A 19,920-nucleotide genomic window follows, 5' to 3' on the forward strand; every position below is an offset into this window, starting at 1 on the left:
CGACTGGCACCCTCTATTGATGAAACGAAAACTAAAACATAATTTGCTTAAAGGTTGAAGGCAAAGATGGTTTGGAATTAGGGTCGTTAACTAGAATCGAAAGATTTTTTGGTACTTGCGTATTATCGCAACCAGGTTGGCGCGATTTGTAAGTTTGAGTAAAAAAGTATGAATAGAAAGAAAATGTACATTTATTGATTACAGATAATTTTTAATACAGTTTTTTATATTATTTTGTTTACCCTACTTACAGCAACCTTATGTTAATTTATTAAAGCGAGGTGTGCGTAGTTCGTAGATTTGTTCGTTGCCTACATTGTGCCATTCGTAGATTTTTTTTAAGTTAAAACATGTCGCTGTGTACATAGATTCTTGCCAAATATTTTTGGTTAGAAACTTTACTTTTCTGCTATCTAAATTTTTTGTTTTTGTTTCGGATTTTTAGCTTAAATCGTGTGTTCAAAACGTAGTTTTTGCACGTGCGAAAACTGCGTTTTTGGAGACATTTTAGGCTTAAAGTTCGAAATATAGACAAGAATCCATGTACACAGCGACATGTTTTAACTTAAAAAAAACATCTACGAATGGCACAATGTAGGCAATGAACAAATCTACGAACTACGCACACCTCGCTTTAATAAATTAACATAAGGTTGCCGTAAGTAGGGTCGCCAAATTTGGCGATTTATGCGAATTTTGGCCTGGTTGCATTAATACGTAAGTACCGATTTTTTTTAATGTGAAATGCTTCTAGAAAATTTAATTTATGAATTGAAGATGTTTCTTGAATAATTTTGGCTGTAGAAAAATTGAAAGTGTTATTTTTAGACCAACAATGCTGGGCAACAAAGGACTTCTGTGCTTCCTATTTTCTAACATATGCATCATATTCCTTAATGTGGAATTTTAAAGCTCTCTTAGTTTGACCGATGTAAATTAACAGGGCTGTGGAGTCGGAATCAGAGTTGGCCAGATTTTGGAGTAAAAGGAGTCGGAGCTGGAGTCGCTAAAAACAGGTCGACTCCGACTCCAGTTTTTGTTGGACAAATTAATAAATAAATATAAGGGAGGTGGATGGATGTGATATTTGCCATTAGTGATTAAACTGATTCATTTAGTTACAAATTTCACTGGTAAATTTAGGTAAGCAGCAATAGCAGCAAGAACTCCCAAAATTGATGCCATTCTTAGGAAGCGAACAGGAAAAGGAGCAATTATTGATCAAGCAACGCGGTAAGGAAGTACATATCTGATGATAAAGAAGTTGTTAGAATTAAGAACTTTTTTAGAAGATGTAGATAGCCCTAATGTTTCACTAACAGAAAGACTGTGGAATGATCTTGCAGAATTGGAAACTCTCATTTCTACACCTTATATAGTTATAAAAAAGCTGCAGTCTGAAGAATTGACAGGAGGCGAGAAGGGACGAATGTGATGTTTGTTCTTTCTGAAATGGAGGATTTATTGCAGAAGGAATTATTTCTTCAATGAAGAAAAGAGAAACTAGTTTGAGAGGAATGAGGTCTTGCTGTGTTCAATATATGTAGATCCGAAACACTGAATTTTCTTGGATGACAAACAAATTTAAAAGGGGGAAAAAAAAATCTATGAACTTTCATTAAGAATGAAATTATTCTCAGAACAATTAGATAATTCAAATCAGCGCAGTCAAACTGCAGACATTGCATTTGAGTCTCTATCATCCTCTTCCAGTGATGAATTAGATTTTGAGAAATATTTTTGGATAATATTCTAACGCAAAGCGAATGAAAATAAAGAACCAAGAGCCTTTAGATATAAAAATGAAAAAATACAATCAAGATTTCTACATGGCCTTTGAAGAAATAGAGAAATATGATTGTGCTTGCAAGACACCTCTTTTAGAATTTATAAAAATGTATCCTGGAAAGTTAAAAGAAGTAGCTCTAACACTAACAGCTCTTCCTCCTACTCAAGTGTGTGTGGAAACACTCTTCTCTCTGAAGTTTATCAAATCGGATCTATGGCCCTCCAACAAAGAAGAAGCTATAGCTCTTGCCGAAGCTATAGTTTTTCTTAGAAATAACTAATGTCAGTTTTTCCATTTCAGAATAAATGCTAATTAATATAAATAATTTGCTATGCCATCAGTTTTTTTTTTTTTCCTGTAGCATCTATTACTTCTTTTATCTTAAAAAATAAAGTTGTAACCCATGTGTTTACATATATATATATATATATGAGGGAGTTGAGTCGGAGTCTTTAAAATTCCAGGAGTTAGAGTCGGAGTCGGTCATTTTCCCTACCGACTCCACAGCCCTGTATATTAGACTACGCTGGCAAGGAATCCTGTAAAATACCCAAGGAATTCATATTCGGAATGGGGTCTTTGAGTATGGAACTCGGAATTGTATTGATTAGAGAATAAACGACCCGAAAGTAAGATTTCTGTAAAATGCATGCAATTTTATAGCTAATTGATGCAAAGAAAGGAAAGACTGGAGAATTCTTATTATCTCCTAAAACAAGAGTGTGCCTTTTAGTGCGCTGAGATGAAAATTTTTTTAACTGCTTGATTGGTAATGTTAGCTGAAAAGCCCTTGTCAATAGGCTTTTAGATAATTTTGTTCTTGATCAAGAGCCAATTTGGAGGAGCAAACCTGAAGTGCACAGAAAGCATAGGAATAAAATGAAGGTAACTTTTATTATTTAGTCTAGTTAATAGTAATAGCCGCTAGATGTCAGTTGTCTTCCGTTTTGCATGGTAACCGTCACATGTTTAAAATGGCTACTCCGCAGCAGAAGAGCAGAAGTCATTTTGTGTTCTCGAGTTTGCAAAGTGCAATGCAGTGATTACAGTAAAGACGTTTCAAGTTGAGCTACCAAAGTGATCCTCCGAATGGGTGGAACATTGGCAGATGGTATCGACAGTTTATAAATACAAGATGTGTATGTAAAGGAAAGAGTCCTGGCCGCCCTTATGTTCTGGATGAAAATGTTGCACAAATTCAAACTGCTTTCCAACATAGTCCTTCAAAATCAACTTGTTGCAGTTACAACTGCCTACAGCAACAATTTACCGTGTTTTGAGAGGTTGGTTGGTTATGAAGCCGTACAAGTTACGTTTGTTACAGGCTCTGCGTTCTGATGGCAAACGTGTGGCATTTTGTAACGAGATTATTGATGCTATTGACAATGATAACACTTTCGCACAACGCATCGTGTTCAGTGATGAAGCGACTTTTCATGTTAGTGGCCATGTAAAGAAACACAATGTTTGAATTTGGGGTCTACAGAAACCACATGCAGCCGTTGAGCATGTACGAGATTCGCCCAAAATCAATGTGTTTTGTTCGATATCCCGATCATCTGTTTACGGCCCATTCTTCTTTGATGGAAACACGGCTAACGGTCAGCAGTATCTCCATTTTTCAACAAAACGGGGCACCCCCTCACTGGTGTCGCCAAGTGTGGGATTATCTCAATGAAACTCTACCGAACCATTAGATTGGTCGTCAAGGATCTGGCAACTTAGCATGTCTCAGCTGGCCTCCACGGTGACCGGATTTTACACCCTGTGACTTCTTTCTGTGAGGTTTCATTAAAGACAACGTTTATGTACCACCACATCGCGGTGCGCAATGAACTGGAAGTTGATCTGTCAGAACTATCCTTATCTTCACGGCAGATGTTTTTATTTTATTCGGCTTATAATTCCTTACTAAATGTAGTATTTCATCTCGATGTATTCCATCTTTGATATGATTTAAATAAAATTCCTCGTCATTATAAATATCATGAATACACATCAAATAGTTTTCTGGTTGCAATTTTCTAATTTGGACTATGCGTAATGTATGCTTTACGCATGCGCGCGTTGAAAGAAATGTTTGATAAAGTTAACAAATAAATATTAAGCTTTTTTTTTTTCGTAAATTTTGATACCCTTTAGATCAGTGTTTCCCAACGGGGGGCCCACGCCCCACAAGGGGGCAATGTGACTGTTAAGGGGGGGCAATTTGAAAATGGACTTGTCCAGAGTTTAAGGGAACAAAGGATGTTCAAATTTCTAAATATGCTTCATGAAGTCAAAATTTTTTAAAGTTTCATTTTTTATTCCCCAAAATAAAGAAAAATGTAAGTGATGTATACGTTAAAAAGTTTTTAAATTGCGGTGCATTTTAAATATTTATAAACAATTCTCGCTGTAGACATGGACATTTAAATGCTTTTAAAAGGCATTTAAATAACTGACACATTATGCTTTCCAGACGTTTCTCGCACATTTCAGCCAATGAATTTATTTTATTTTTTACTGTAGAAATGGCAACCGGTATATTATTCTTTCCTTGAATGGCAACAGCAGCTGCTTTCAGCTTTGTTTATATTGATCTTGTATTTATTTATTTCAGCCCTTAGTGAAATGAGGGGTGCAAGCAAGAAAAACAGTTCATCGTTATTCGGAGGCATATTTAGAATTTGGTTTCATACCCTGTGCATAAACCATTAATTTCTGTCTTTTATGCCAATAATGCCTGACCAACAAATCAATGAAACTAGGTCGTCTTAAGGCACATTTGAAGGCAAAACAATTTGCTGATATTAATTCAGATTTGAATTATTTTCTCACTTTAAAGAAAAATTTTGAAAAAAGAGTAATATTAAAGTCTCTGTTTACTGCTCATAATGCAACTGTTAATCGTGCTTTTGAGGCTATTCATCAAATTTCATTACTCATCGCTTAATCTGGGAAAAGCCGTACTATACTATAGCGGAGAATTTAATCAAACCATCAATATCAGCAGTTAAAACTGTTCTAGAAAAAGATGACAAAGACGTTAAAGCTATGCCACTAAATAACAGTACTGTTTGCAGAAGAAAGATGAAATGAGTGAGGATATTGAAAACAACTTGTTGAAAAGCTGAAAACAAGAAAATTTTCGGTGCAAATGGATGAACCAACTTTGAGAGACAGTGAGGCCGTACTTGTAACTTATGTAAGGTATATTCATAAAGGGGATTTTGCCGAAGAAATGTTCTTCTGTAAATCATTAGAAAGCACCATTACCTCCGAAGATATTTATAGTAAGCTAAAAAATTACTTACATATAAAAAATATGCCAATAAAAAATATAGTACATCTTGTACTGCAGATGGTGCTCCTAATATGATGGTTGAAAAATAAAATAAAGCACGGAATAAGAGAAAGGGTTGCTTAAAATTGATAATAGATGAGAATCCAGAAATGCATCTTGTGCATTGTGTTGTTCATAATAAAAACCTGGTAGCTAAAAACAATTCACCTGTTCTAAATGAAGTACTAAATTCAGTTATAAAGTGTATCAATGCTATTAAAGCTAGGGCCAGATGTGAACGTATTTTCAAGTTATTTTATGAAGAACAAAATGAAGACTATATCAGACTTGTACTTCACACTGAAGTAAGAAGGCTGTCGAAAAGGAACTGCTTGGAAAGATTTATGGAACTATTTGATACTCTTAGTTATTTTTTAAGTGACAAACCTGAAATGAAAAATCCATTAATGGATGATAACAAGGCAATTGTGAGTTATTTAGCCAATATCGTATTATATTGTGAGTTATTTAGTTGAAAAATTAAATATATCAAATAAACAACTTCAAGGAGCAAATAAAACTTATGTCGATGCAAAAGGAAAATATTTGGTTTCATTATCTTTGTTGAATTATGTCAGGCATATACTATTTACCAAAAAATTTTTTAAAAGTTTCATTGGCTCCAAAAATGTGATGCGACTACCGCTATACTTGTTATTGGCGATCATCTAAAAATTTTATTGGCTGATTTAAAAGATTTTGTAACTTAAAACAAATTAATTTCCCAACTTGGATGATGCAGCCAATGCTAGTGGATTTAGCTGATATTTCAAATATGCAGTAAAAAGAAGAACTCGCAGAAATGCAAATGATGAGTCAATTAAAACTTTATTTAATATAAAAGGAGCTATGACATAGCTTTGTGAGGAAACCAGAATCAGATATCCAAATGCAACAAAATTTGCGAAAGAACTTTTGCTACTGTTTCCATCTTAATATTTTGCTGAATGCGGATTTAGTGCCATAAATGTTTTGCTACTAAAAAAAAAAAAAAAAAAAAAAAAAAAAAAAAAAAAGAAAGAAATCAGTTGGGTATAATGAAACCAGGGAGACTTGAGACTCAAGTTATCTAAATTTGAACCTGACCTAAAATTTCTTTGCAGCAAGTATCAAGCACAAGGAACTCGCTAAATTTAAATAATAAAAATTACTAAACATAATATTAAAAAAAAACTCACTGAAATGAGTTTGTTCTTGAATTTCAGTTCTCCATGTTGTGAAAGTTCACTTACTGTGTTTGCTCAGAAAATTTCGTAGTTTCTTCCTAAAAGCTATCATTCAAGTTTCTTTCGTGAACATTTCAATTTTTAAATATTAAAAATTGTGTATATGCTAGGGGCAGCTTAAGAATTTTAGAGAAGATTAGGTGGGGCATGGCACAAAAAAGATTGGGAAACACTGCTTTAGATCATAATTGCTCTTTATTTCATCAATTACGGTTTCATATTTTTAATTTTATAATTTCTGCATGCCATCTTCTTACCAGATTTAAATTGATGATCTATAATCCGGAAAAACCGATAATCCAGAATTGCCAAAGTCCGGATTAAAGAGTTTTGACTGTATTAAGCCAATAGTAAATATTTCTAGTGTTAGTTTATCAGAAGAACAAAGAGAGAATTCTGAAATATAACTTTTAACTTCTCACAAGCCTCAAACCCCTCGATTTCAAAGATTTTGGCTCCTATCAAGAAAGCTTTCAAATTCAGTACAATTTCAGATACACAGAAAGAAATGATTAAGCTCCTTATCGCTTATAATGTGAAATTCGACAATAAGCCTTCGAAATGAAATCTAAACACAAGAGAAAGAGCTACAATACACAAAATTCATTCTAACCCTGACATTATCATTTCAAAGGGCGACAAAGGTGGCCAGATAGTCGTCATGGACAAGAACCTCATTCGAGGTTCAGACTTGGTGCGGGAAAGTGCAGTTGCCCCTTGTTCCCTATTTTTTGACTTTGCTGATTTTCTTTGCGTCTTAGTCTGTGTGTTAATTGTTTGATCAGGTAGCCTGGCTCAGTAAAAGTAGGCAGTCAGTGTAACTCTGATTCAAAATCCGGTTACAACCACGTGCAGTGCTGATAACGACCACATGTTTCTGGGACTCCTTTTTGCCGAAGCTTTATTTTTCTTCTTTTTTCCCCTTTCTAGTAATTTCGTTCTCCTGATGAGGAGGGACCTTTAGCTGCCCTTGAAATCGATTAAGTGTTTTAATATATGTACGCCAAATACAAGGTTGTTATTGTGATTTTGATAAATCAAACTAATTTAACAGAAAGGCACGGACTCGTTGCGTTACAAAAACACCGTTCACTTGCGGTGGTAATTAAACGTAGACTATAATACAAGTCAAATCTGAAAAATAAAGCTTTCAAGAACACATTTCAATTTAGGCCTAAGAGGTGGACTCACAGAAATCTAACCGGCGTGATACTAAACTCATAATGCCAAGAGGCTTAATAGCGTGACCGCGAAATAACAACGAATGTGCGCTTAGCTAGCGAAACACGCTGTGAATAAACTGAGATAATTACACGTTTAAATAGCACTTCACTTAATTTTAAATTTACATCCTGGTGAGAGAATTTGAGGGGAGAAGTTTAGAACAGAAAAACTTAAAATAAATTTGTTATGCAAAATACAAAAAACCCTACAGTGTTAGAAACTAGGAAACATAGAAGTCCTCTGTTGTCCAGAATTGCTGGTTCTAAAATAGCACTTTCGTCTGCAGCCAAAATTATTCAAAAAAACCTTTAGTTGGTAAATTAAATTTTCTAGAAACATTTCACATTAAAAAAAATCTTTCGATTCTAGTTAACAACCCTAATTCCAATCCATCTTTAAATTACTATATCTTATCTCGTTCATTTGCGCTTTGGCAGCTGACGATGATGGTTTGGTGAAACCATCAAAACTAGTCCTGTGAAAATTTGCAAATGTAACGCTGTTTTTTGTTGTTTGACTTATAAATTAGTACTTGTTCGATGTGTTATTTTAGCTTATCATAAAAATACTTTAATTCTATTCTATATTTTAAAACTGCAGTTTTCATTATTACAAATACTTTGAAAGGTCATGACACCATCTGGCAGTAAACTGTGAAAATTGCTAACAGCAAGTACCAATAAATTTACTGTCTGCCCTCAAAAGACTTTCAGGGAAAATGAAGGTTATGTAAGGAAACTTCCTTATTTGAAACGCGCACCATCTAGCGACATTTAATCCGAGAAGGGTGGGGTGGCGCTCATTGAAAAGAGTGGTATCTAACGTTTTATGTCATGAAGGTTTAGTACTGATCATGCAGTAGGCGAGAGAGGAGCACGCATTCTCTGTGGAGTCGTACTTTTCAACATACTGCATTTTCATCCATATGAATTGGCAGGGGTACAAAAACTTAATCCACACGATTTGCTTTCACGAAAAAAATGCATGCAAAGCTCATGATAAGCCTTGACAATACACATCATGATGCCCTTGTGTTCTTTAGCAATGAGGCTCATTTTAACCTTTCCGGTTGCATCATTAAGCAAAACATGCGATAATGGAGTGGCACGAATCCCCGAAAATTTCATGAGCAGCTCCTTCATACAGAACGTGTGACTGTTTGGTGTGCATTGTCCAGAATAGGCATCATTGGACCATGATTTTTTGGAGAATATTTCCCTGGATGCCTTATCTCCTTATGAGGCGATTGTCAGTGGCCAGCGTGCTCGCCTGATTTAGCCCTGTGTGATTTCCTTTTGTTGCGCTATCTGAAATCTCTAATGTCCAAAGACCTTGGCTCAACTGAAGAACAATATCGACAACATACCCGTTGATGTGCTGGTAAAAGTGGAAAGAAACTTCAAACTATCTCAATGCATTGGCCAGAACAGATGCCACCTTTATATTATTTTTAAACCATAATAATAAAAAAAAAAAACTGTTGTTTGCAATAGTGTCTATAACATGGAAAAAAAATTAAACTGATATCGCTTATACTATATGTGTCATTCATTTTTAAAATAAGGTAGTTTCCCTGCCGCACTCTGTATATTTCAGGGTCTCCCTTGCCACAAATTGCCAATTTTTTTGGTGCTATTCCTGCTTTGGTGCAATGCTCTTTCAAGTGAAATGGCTTCCAATAAAACATAAAAAAATTAGAATCTCAATAAACTGCATTTTAAGTCAAATTAAAACAAGGAAATAACAAAAATAGAAATATACATGATCTAATCTCTGTGCAGTACAAAAAGGAAGTATCGACGTGCCTTATTTAGAAATTTCCATGTCTTCGGTGTGTGACACGCAGAATTCCTTAACAGCATCCAAAAACTGTTTCAAATTATTTAAACTAGAATTTGCATACTACCATTGCCGTATAAATTCACAAAAGTAAGAATTAGAAATATCCTTAGGAGTGTCAGTGGCATTTCTTTTGAAAATCTCTTTTTATTACACCCCACATACCTTATATAGTGTTGATATGAGTTCGGTTTTCAGATCCTTAAATTTCACTACATGATTTACTGAGAGGTGAATGAAGCCATTGTCATAAAGACAACTGTATGACTTCCGGCAGTCGGATGTGATCGTTCTTCCAGGTAAGCTATTCCGCTGCATTACATCCAACAAAGTTTCTTTCCTACTGTCCTAAACCAATTCAAAAAAACACCTTCCGCTGCGTCGTTCTATACCATCAACCACCAAGTTTACCCGTGGCAGCCATTTTACGGTGTAAAGCACAAAATAAGCCATAAAATCTTCATTCTTGTCTAGATATATATGTATATGCTATATATCTAAATGAATGCTAGAACATCTATCATAATTTAAGGAATATTTATTTCCAGTTTATATATTTTCTCTGAATTTAAACTACAAATTTCAATTATGTATTAAAAATATGGCTACTTTGTTATAGCAGTCCTGGAGATTGAATTGCCAGTCAACAGAGATATCTTGCCAAAATCTGGCTGCATGTTCTTATACCTTGCCATGTAATCATATACTAGAACCGTCCTGCATTTTTACTTTTGCCATGCGTTCTTATATTATACATTTTTTGAGGTTTGCGAATTTTCATTGCTTATTTAAATATATATATATATATATATATTATGAATATGATGTTAACAATCTTTAATTTAACAAGTAATAAGGTACATGCCATGCCATGCCATTTTTTTTTTCAAGAAAGAGGCCTTTTTTCTGACAAATGAGTATGTGAAAATGGTCACAACATGAAACTTTGTTTGTTGATGCAGTGTTAAAAATTGCTAAAAGAACTCCATATTGGAAACTGGTTCAGCAGTTTCAAAATGTTGTTTGTCACTGCTCTTAAATTTACATATTTTCAGGCAGAGGAATTGACGTACATGAAATGGTGTAACAAACAGCTTAAGATGTGTGAAAGTGCTGCAGTTGACCGGAACAGAGTAAAAATTTATTGTACGGTACCCTTTGGCTCCTCGTTTTAAAGTTATTCAAACATTTTCATGTTATTTCACATTTTGGTTGCCTAAAGTAAGCCATAAAAATCGAAATTTATGCAAAATTACTAACTTATATAAGATACATATATGATTTCTTATATTAGAAAAATCACATTTTACATATTTTTTAAGTATAAATGTTTATCATAAAGAGTGGTTTGATAAAGCACTAGAGGAATATGAAAAGTCTGCACTCTTACTAGCTTTTTTCCTTAAAACTCAATGTAATGTCATACAATTATTCATATCAAAAATAGATTCTAAATACGAATATTAAAAAATATAAATAACACATAGGTTTTCCACCACCCCTCCTACCTGAGTTTAATTATTCAAATAATCTCGTTTTGAACAACATATTTTTACAAAAATTTCTTAGAGTGAAGGTCTGCTGCATCTTCTTTTCCTGCCAACCTTTTTACTCCAGTTTTGAGTTCTTTCGAGAGAGATAGAATTGCAGCAAAAGCTCTAATGCTAAATCTTTTAGAAAAGCTCTTCAGTTCATATTCAGTTCATATTGGTCGTTATTTGATCGATGAATAATAAAAGCATTTATGCCTACAATGGTTATTAGTCCGAAAAATACTGTTAGAGGCCAGCGGCTGCATTTTCTTGAAACAGACTAAGTTCCACATAACTCATCAACAGTATAAACATCACCTTTTGTAGAGTTGCAAAAAATTATCATTTCGAGCTTGAGCTGCTCTTTAGACAATGGATCGATTTGATTATCCTCATGCATGGATAATAGAGCAAGAACCGATTTACTCTTTTTGGGAACATATGAAGTAAGAGTTAATTCTTTACCTCTAAACCCAAAATGCGAAGAGTACAGAATCCTGTTTTATTTGGCAGAAATTCTTCTGAAATTTCATGCTTATCTTTTCGAAGTGTCCCAAAATATGTCAATTTGTGCTTTTTCAATAATTCATTGGCCAAAGAAATGCTCATGTACCAATTGTCCATAGTTATACTTCTTTCAGTGCCACTTATGGGTGCAATAAGTCTTTGTACAACATCCAATGCCACATTTGATTGTCTATATAGTCCGACAGGCTGCTGACCTGCATAAATTTCTAGGTTGTATGCGTAAAATGTATGAGAATTGCACAAAGCAAAAGTTTTTATTCAATATCTCGGGAGCGTACTTTTTATATATTGTCTGAATTGACACCTTTCTCGAAAGGGTTCTAATTTTTCGTCTATAGTACAATATTCAGATAAAGAATATATTTTTAGTATGTTTTTGCTAAATATTTCAAAAACATGTCTAATAAGTGCAAGTCTAGCCGTCATCTTTTGCACCGCTCGTAAATTTATGTCATCAAACCTAATACACCTCAACAGTACGTGGAATCGGTTCATAGACGTTGTTATTTGAAAAACGGTTATTCCTCTTCCGTCAGCTGACCACAAATCTTTCCTTTGAGAAGTGCTGCACTCAGCACTCCAGCGTAATATAATAGGAAAAACAACACCTTCAATTCAGCTACATTTGTCTTTTGTGCGTCACGTTCTCTAAAGTATTTGTTTCTTATTAATGAAAGGTAAATGTTTGTTGATTTCACCAAATCTTCCATTATTTCTTCATCAAAAATTTGCAGTAAACACTCAGTTGGATTTTTCAAATTTCTAAAGCTTTTCTTGACACCAGGTAAATGTGTCATTATATTGTGCAGCCGTGCCTGAATGCTTTTAGGGTAATTTTTTACTTCAAATTGTTCCAGCTTTTCAAACACAAAAATCTCATCTGATGTCAAAGAAGATATGCTCCATAAATCATGTGAATCATCATATTAGTGAGAATCGGTTTCGGGAGCACTTTCAGAAATGTTATCACACTCAGAATCGGAATCTTCAATTTCGCTATCAGTTTCAACACTAGCGAGAAGAACCTGCAGTTGTTACTGTTCTTGCTCATATGCACTCATCTCAATGAATGTCTCTCTTGAAGTGAAACGTTAGTACACGCGTGGGGTAGCTACAATCCCATTGCACATTCCTTTCCCGAAAGTGCAAAATCCCAAGAGCACTGGAAAAATTCCTCTGGACGACACCTTCCTAATTTTGATCTTGAAAGGTACATGAAGTACTAGAAAGGTCACGTGCGACCTTCCCTTATTTTCTAAGAAAAGACTACACGTGGTGTGGATTTTACCCCAGCACGTGTGCTGGCGGGTTAACATTAGGGTTCCCAAAAAAACCTATTTCGTGCAGCAGGCTTCCAGATTTGGCGAACAACCAATACCTCTTGGCGATTTTTTTCAGAAAAGAACCACGGGGTACCCTAAAATAAAGATTAGCTCTGGAACAGTTACTTGCGATGCAATAATAATAGAATAAAAATAAGGACTTTTAAAAACATTCTTAAGAAATGACATGCGAGTATTATTGTTATTATTATGTAGTTTATTTTTACAGTCGTGCTTCACAAGCTTGGTGGAATTATAGCTGAGATCTTGGCACAAATCAAAAATAGCCAAATATGGTAGTGCACCACTATAACGAAGTACCAAAATAGGATTCTTAAAGAAATATTTGTTGTTTTTGATTTTATTGGGTATATTTTTTCTGAGTATATTGCTAATAAAAAGTTTCAATATCTTTCCTGTTATGAATTATATATAATCCTAAGTGTAATTTTATTTCAAACTAATTTTAGAAACAATGGTGAAGAAGCACAAAGGAGGAAGACGGCAAATACTTCAGCTTGAAGACAAGAAACCATCTCGAGGTGATAAGCATAGCTTTATAATTATTTGCAAATGATTATTTTTTTGGTTCTGCCGTCCTTGAACAAAACTGTGAAAGAAATTAAAGTTTGTTATGTAGTTTATTTAAAAACATCTATCTCTTTTCATTCTTAAAAAAAAAAAAAAAAAACTGATTCCAATATGTTGTATGCAAAAATGCTGTTAACTCTTTCGCATTGAGAGACGAACAGATCTGTTTTCATCAAACATCGAAAACGCCTGCGCTTATGAATTTGTCTTGGAATAGTTTTCCTTCCCCCTGCCTAGTAGACAGCTACAGCATTAACAATAACCTACTTAAGTGAAATGACTGCATCTCTCTTGGGGTTTTTTCTGCGGTTTCATCCATAGTTTGCAGTTTCACATTAGGGCCGGATTGCACCTGCGAACATCAATAGCTTTCCGTATTTCTCCTCAGTTTTGCAATGATTTGAATACTTTATATTTCTTAAAATGATCGGTATATTAAGATGTGATAGCTTTAATTTAAATAAAAAAATGTATATTTATATGATTAATAACATTTTCCATTGTTTAAAAATGGTTGTGCAGGGATTCTTATAATAAACGAACATACGAGATATGTAAATTAAGTAATGGCAACATAGGTATAAATCAATTGTTAATGAACTTACAAGTACAATTGCATTACATTCCTTCTATGTAATTACCAGCAAAGCTTATAAACCTTTTGCCAAATGTCGGGAAGTCGTTGTAGACCAGTGGCAAGGTGTTGATTGTTGATGTGAGCGACCAAGTGCTTTACTGCGTGAAGTACAGATGAAACGTCATGAAATCGGTGACCTCGGAGGGGTTCCTTCAACTTCGGAAACACATCGAAGTCACAAGGACTCATGTCGGGTGAGTAGGGAGGGTGTTCCAGGATTTCCCACTGCGACCATCGCAAAAGAAGAGTGACATTGTTTGCGACATGGCAACGAGCGTTGTCATGCAATATGATAGGGAGATTGTTGTGCAATAAACATGGACGTCTGCACCGCATAGCCAGACGCAGATGGTGCTGTAGAAATCGGCAGTAGTAATCTGCGTTGACAGTTTGTCCTTCGGGTACAACATGTGTAAGTATCACACTGTCCCAGTCGTATGCCATAATCAGCATAACCTTCACTCGAATGGGTTCCTGTCGAAATTTCTGTGGACGTGGTGAACCTTCGTGACGCCATTCATTTGATTCATGCTTTAATTCAGGCTCGTAGGCTCGTGCCCATGTCTCATCAATTTCGACGATACGCTGCAGAAATGCGTCTCCTTCATTGCGGTATCTCTCCAAGTGGGTGCCAGCCAGTGCATACCAGTGCCATTTCTGTACTTCGGTTAGTCGATGGGAAACCCAGCGGGAAGCATTTCCTCATGTTGTGAGATTTCTTCATTATGCACCACACCGTTTGATGACTCGGACCAACCTCTAAGGATAATTCTCGGACAGTCCATGGTAAGGAGACCGCTCAGGATGTCAATCTGCTCTTGAGGAAGGGAGGGCCGACCTATGCGTTGCAAATCCACAGTCTCATTCTGACCTGAGCGCAATGCTTGAACCCATCGTGCTACCATCCTATACAGTAAAGCATTTGTGCCACAGCCTTCCACTAATCCTCGATAGCATTGTGTTGCATTTTTGCCACAGGTAACCTCGATTTTAAGCCACGACCGCTGATCACCTTTTGAAAGCATGCTTTAGAGCGATGGAAACGAAACTCCTCACTTTAACGACACACAACAACTACCCTTCTAAGCAGATCACTGTTTTTTGCACTCTACACATCGACAACAGCGCCACCTCACCGCTCCCATATCCTATTTGCGCATGCCTGCCCCCCTTCTGCGAGTTTCAAGGTTAAGTTGCCACTATTTAATTTACAACCCCCGTATATAGGAGAATTCATGTACATGGATTTGTTTTTATTTGAATTTAGTAAAGTTTTTTTTTTTATTCTTATATAAAATGGAAAAGTATGGAACCTTTTTATCTATTGTCAGTGCAGGAAAAGAAATATTTTCATGAAAATAGTTTAGTTGATAAATGGTGGTTTGACAGAATTTAAATATTACCAGTTATCAGCTAGCCATCCTGAAAATTAGACATGTCTTATATTTCCATAATTTTGTGCTAATAAACAGAAAAACATTTTCACTCAGAAAGTTAGTGCTACTGAATAGAAATTTATATCAAGAGAAGTGCTATAGGAAATCAAATCTCTCTTTTCTCTTATTCCTGAAATCCCTTCATGTAATATGCATCCATTTACAGGATTAACAATAAGCATTTACTGACATGCATTTTATTAATTTGTGTAGATTTGAATGAATAGTTTATGAATTAATATTATCTTAGCAGGAAAGTTTTACTTGTATACTGAGAAATAACTATTAGTTGTACATATATCATCATTTTAAAACTCCTGCTATAGAAAATATATACTTTAATAGGGGCATTTTTAATGGTTTTTAACATAAAAATTATAGTTATGCATGAGCAGGAATACTTATAATTAATTATTCGAACTAAAATAATCCTTATACTTGCTTGAAATTTCAAGTGTAGGATACAAAAAAAGAGATAAAGAAAAGGGTAGTTAAACTGCTTATTATTTTTATTTTGCTTCACGTAAAACATAGTGTTATGAAATATGAAATGTACAGGTGCTGTAATGGCTTCCCCGCAAAGCAGTTTTTGGCTTGCCATAAAATGGCAAAGGAGGGCAGGGTCGCCACATTTGGCAAGAAATCGCCCATTTTGCGACATTTGGTGATAAAATTGGCCATATATCATGGACGGTTGGAGAACCTTCTGGAATGAAGTCTTACTGGTTTAGCCCAGAATGTTCTCGAACGCAAGCCGAAAGCTATATAAACTCTGCTGGTCCGCAGTCAGTTAGTGTGCTTCATCGAGAGGGCGAGTCAGAGTGCCTCGTCTGGAGTGCAAAGTTAGTCAGTATCGAGTCTGTCTCATCTAGTTAGTCTGTGCGGAGACGATTGAGTTGACAGCCGGCCAGCGAGTGCCGAGTGGGTTGTCGAGTGCATCGAGGAGTCTCTTAGTGTATCGCGGTTAGTGCATCGTCGAGAGAGCGTGTTAAGCTCCGGGAACGACTGAACCAAAGAGCCAGGAGCTGTGCTCTGTGTGTCGTCGAGTGCATCACGAATTGTAGCGTAGACAGTCTCGAGAGAACGTGGTGTTCCGAGAACGACCAAGCAGACTCGGGAGCTGTACTCTGGTGCTTTGCAGTGAAGCTGTCTCCACTGTGATAGCTTGATAACCTGAAAGCTGTGTCGCTGATCGTGTCAGCGTGTTTATAACAGTTCGACGACTGTAAATGAGATTTTGGAGCTGTCCTGATTAATACCAGCCAATAAAGTGTGTTTCGATACTTCATCAAGTGTCATCGTTATTCACTCCAAATCCACATGAAACCCGCACGAACATGAAGGAAGAAAATAACGTAACAACTGGTGTCAGAAGAGAAAAATGCTACAATAGGAATATTAATAATGTGTGAAATAAGAAAAATTAATTTCCTTTTACATTTTCTGTTACTTTCACACAAAAATCATATGATTTCTCTTTAAATATTTTTAGGTTTAGATAGCAGACAAATGCATTTCTTTTATGTTATAAGCTGGCCCTGAAAAGGGCCTTTTTTCATATAGCAAGAAAGATTGGAAAATCTATTCCTCAAAGCAGCCTTTGCAAAGGCACATCTTTGCAGATTTTGCATTCCCGTGTGCTTTGGATGGAATTGTTTGTTGGAGTTTTATTTCTTTGCTGCGAACATCTAACACAAGTTCTTTTACGTCCTTCAATTTTTCTTCGTTTATGAAAATGACTGTGAGTGGGTTCAAATGATGCTGAAGTGCGCTTTCTGTGTGAATACACATTTGCTAATTCTTGTATGAGTTCCAGCTTGAAATTGTACAAAGTTTTTGATCATTTTTGTTGGGGATAATTTGTAGTAAGTTGAATTATATAGGTGTTGGTGATGCTGATGTCCAGAACGAACCAAAACACATACATCCATCATTTGGATGATTTTCTGGCAACTGTATAATAGTTACGTTTGTGGTCTGCCAGATCTACTTCTCCCATGTGTGTGTTATATATTGAGAAAGAACGTGGGCAAAGGACTTCAATTTTCTCTGCTCCTTTTCCTCTGTTTACATGACACAGCTCATTTGATGTGTTAGTTGACAGCATAAAAATTTGCTTTTGGGCTACCTAAGATATGCGCAACAAATTTGGAAATTTTTTACTCTGAAAAGTTTGACTTTTATTTGGGATTTTCAACTTTAACATTTTAATTTCAGTTGGTAAGTGCTTTCTGTTCGGCATTGTTGGAAAATATAGCTTATTTTAAACCTTTTACTGCATCATCTCACCTTCTTGAAATGTTTATTTAGTTTAGTTCTTATTTTAATGTAATATAGTAGTTACTTCTACTTCTTTTTCTTGCTGCCACTGTTTGCATTGAGAACGGACTGTTTCAACCTAATTGAGATGTAAAAACGAAACGTGATGTTACGTCATCTGGAAAGCCGATTCGTGCCGATAGCTTATTGGTTGCCGTGAGATGACGTCATGCCTACTTCTGCTATAAGTATCTCGCGTCGCTCTGGCTCAACCCTTCTAGTTCTCCTCCTTCTAGTTCTGGCTTTCCTGGCACTTGAGTGAGCGGTTTCCAGCCCATTCAGAAGGATGCATGCAGTCCAGTGAATAAAGTGCCTTGGTTCCGGTTTGCGGGATGGTTGTTCCAGAATAAAGTTCCTTTGTTCCAGAGGCTACCATGTGAGTGACTGCTGTGGGAGGCATCCATGTTCTTCAATAAAGGCGGCATTTAAAACATGTGAGCGGCGATTCCTCGTGGAAACAGAGTTAGGCCGGTTTTAAGTGCTTTCAAGAACTTCATTTAAATTTTTCAGGTGTTTTTTCAACCATTGATGGTGGACTTATTGAATGTGTAGCCAACTTCATTTTTAGGCCGCATAATTAATGTTTAGGACATTTTTGTTTGTATTGAATGCCAGTGTTTTCGAGACCAGGTAAAAATATTATTTGATGAATGATGGTTATATTATATTTTTCCTAAGACTCTGATATTGTTGAAATGTATTTTCTGTGTTTTTATTCTTTATTATATTGTTAATAAATTGGTTAAGTTCAAAATTTTTTATTGTCTTCAATATCTGCACAACATATCTCAGGGAGCTTTTATTGCTACTACTGCTGAATGTTTAATTTTTTTTCAAACTTTAAACTTTGCTTTAGCATCAGGCATAACAGTTCTGCAAGCATAAAAGTCGGATTTCAATAAATAAACCATGCTGGTAAAAACTCGATCTAAATAGAGTTCATGTCCTTTGCTTGTTAAGGGCTTTATCAAATGTGTGACAACGTCGTACCCCAATCCTTTGCCTGACGTCACGATTTTATCTCGTTTTCCCCCATACAAATCAAAATTCGCAGTATAACCCAAATAAGATGTGCATAACATCCGAATTTTAAGCCTGCGCTTATCTGGTTTTAAAGGCATATACCTAAATGCCCTTTGAATTTTACCATAGCTTCATTAATGGAAAGATTTTTATAAGGCTTAAAATAATCTGAAAACCACCTCAGAAATAATAGGCTCTAACTTTTGCAAAAAATTAAAGTTTTCATCGTTTTCTTTTACCTCCTTTTCTCTATCGAAGATATGAAAATAATGTTTAATTTTTAAAAATCTGTCTCTACACATTAATTTATCACTTCGTTGCCAAGTATATGGTTTTGAGACCAGTAATCATTCATTCTGGGTAAACACATGATGCTTATTACAAAAAAAAAAAAAGTTATAAAAGTCCATATTTCATTTGTGGAGAGTATATGTTGCCAGCTTCAATCTTCAACACCATGTTTTTTGGTCCAAAATTATGCATATTTATTTGTATTTTTTCTAATTACTTTGCAGTATTCATCGGGCATAAGTAATTTGAAATAATCTAAAGCACATGATCCAGTTGGCAAATCATGAGATGGCACATGTGAGGAAGAGAAAAAATCCAAATTTTATGTCCTTGTTATTTATATTGTTCCTCCAGTCTGGTTTGAAGGTATCACAAAGAGAGTCCAAATTTTTGTCACTTTCTAAAACAGATTGTTCTAAATTATCATTGTGTTCGATTTCAGTGTTCTCATTATTTGCATGTCCATCATCTTCATCGGATTCAACTGAATCAGATTCATCTGTTTTTGCAAATAATATGGCATTTATTTCTTCTTGCATTAATATATGACGTCTTTTGAACATTTTGTGATGAAGCTACAGAATAGCAGAAAGATGTTTTCTTTACCTGAGGAAGAAGCAAACTACGTGGTCTAGATGCAAGTCACCTCACCTGGGAGCTTTGACGTTAAACAAAGGAGACCAAACTTGCATTCAGATAAGAAAGGTACTTTAGTTGCTTCAAAAGAATGATTGACATGTCTCTTAACAACTCGTGCAACCAACGAGCCACACACTAACATTGAGGGGGAAAGCACTAGGTAGAAAATAAACGAGGCATTGGGGGGGCAGTTTGCCGT

At 35.4% G+C, this 19,920-nt stretch overlaps 1 protein-coding gene across 8 annotated transcripts in view; it reads left to right on the forward strand.

Moving 5' to 3' along the window:
* LOC118186561 (uncharacterized) overlaps positions 1 to 19,920 on the forward strand; it is a 175,242-nt gene that overhangs the window by 17,337 nt on the left and 137,985 nt on the right. For all 8 annotated transcript variants that reach the window (XM_085809281.1, XM_085809285.1, XM_035356671.2 and 5 more), the window contains one exon: positions 13,256 to 13,327. In XM_085809281.1, coding sequence (XP_085665407.1) covers positions 13,261 to 13,327 — 67 coding nt within the window. In that variant the 5' untranslated portion in view covers positions 13,256 to 13,260. The remainder of the gene's footprint in view (positions 1 to 13,255; positions 13,328 to 19,920) is intronic.

This window comes from Stegodyphus dumicola, chromosome X2 (assembly GCF_044657685.1).
Source record: "Stegodyphus dumicola isolate Sdum_Otavi_A_Nest chromosome X2, ASM4465768v1".
Classification (NCBI taxonomy): Eukaryota; Metazoa; Arthropoda; class Arachnida; order Araneae; family Eresidae; genus Stegodyphus; species Stegodyphus dumicola.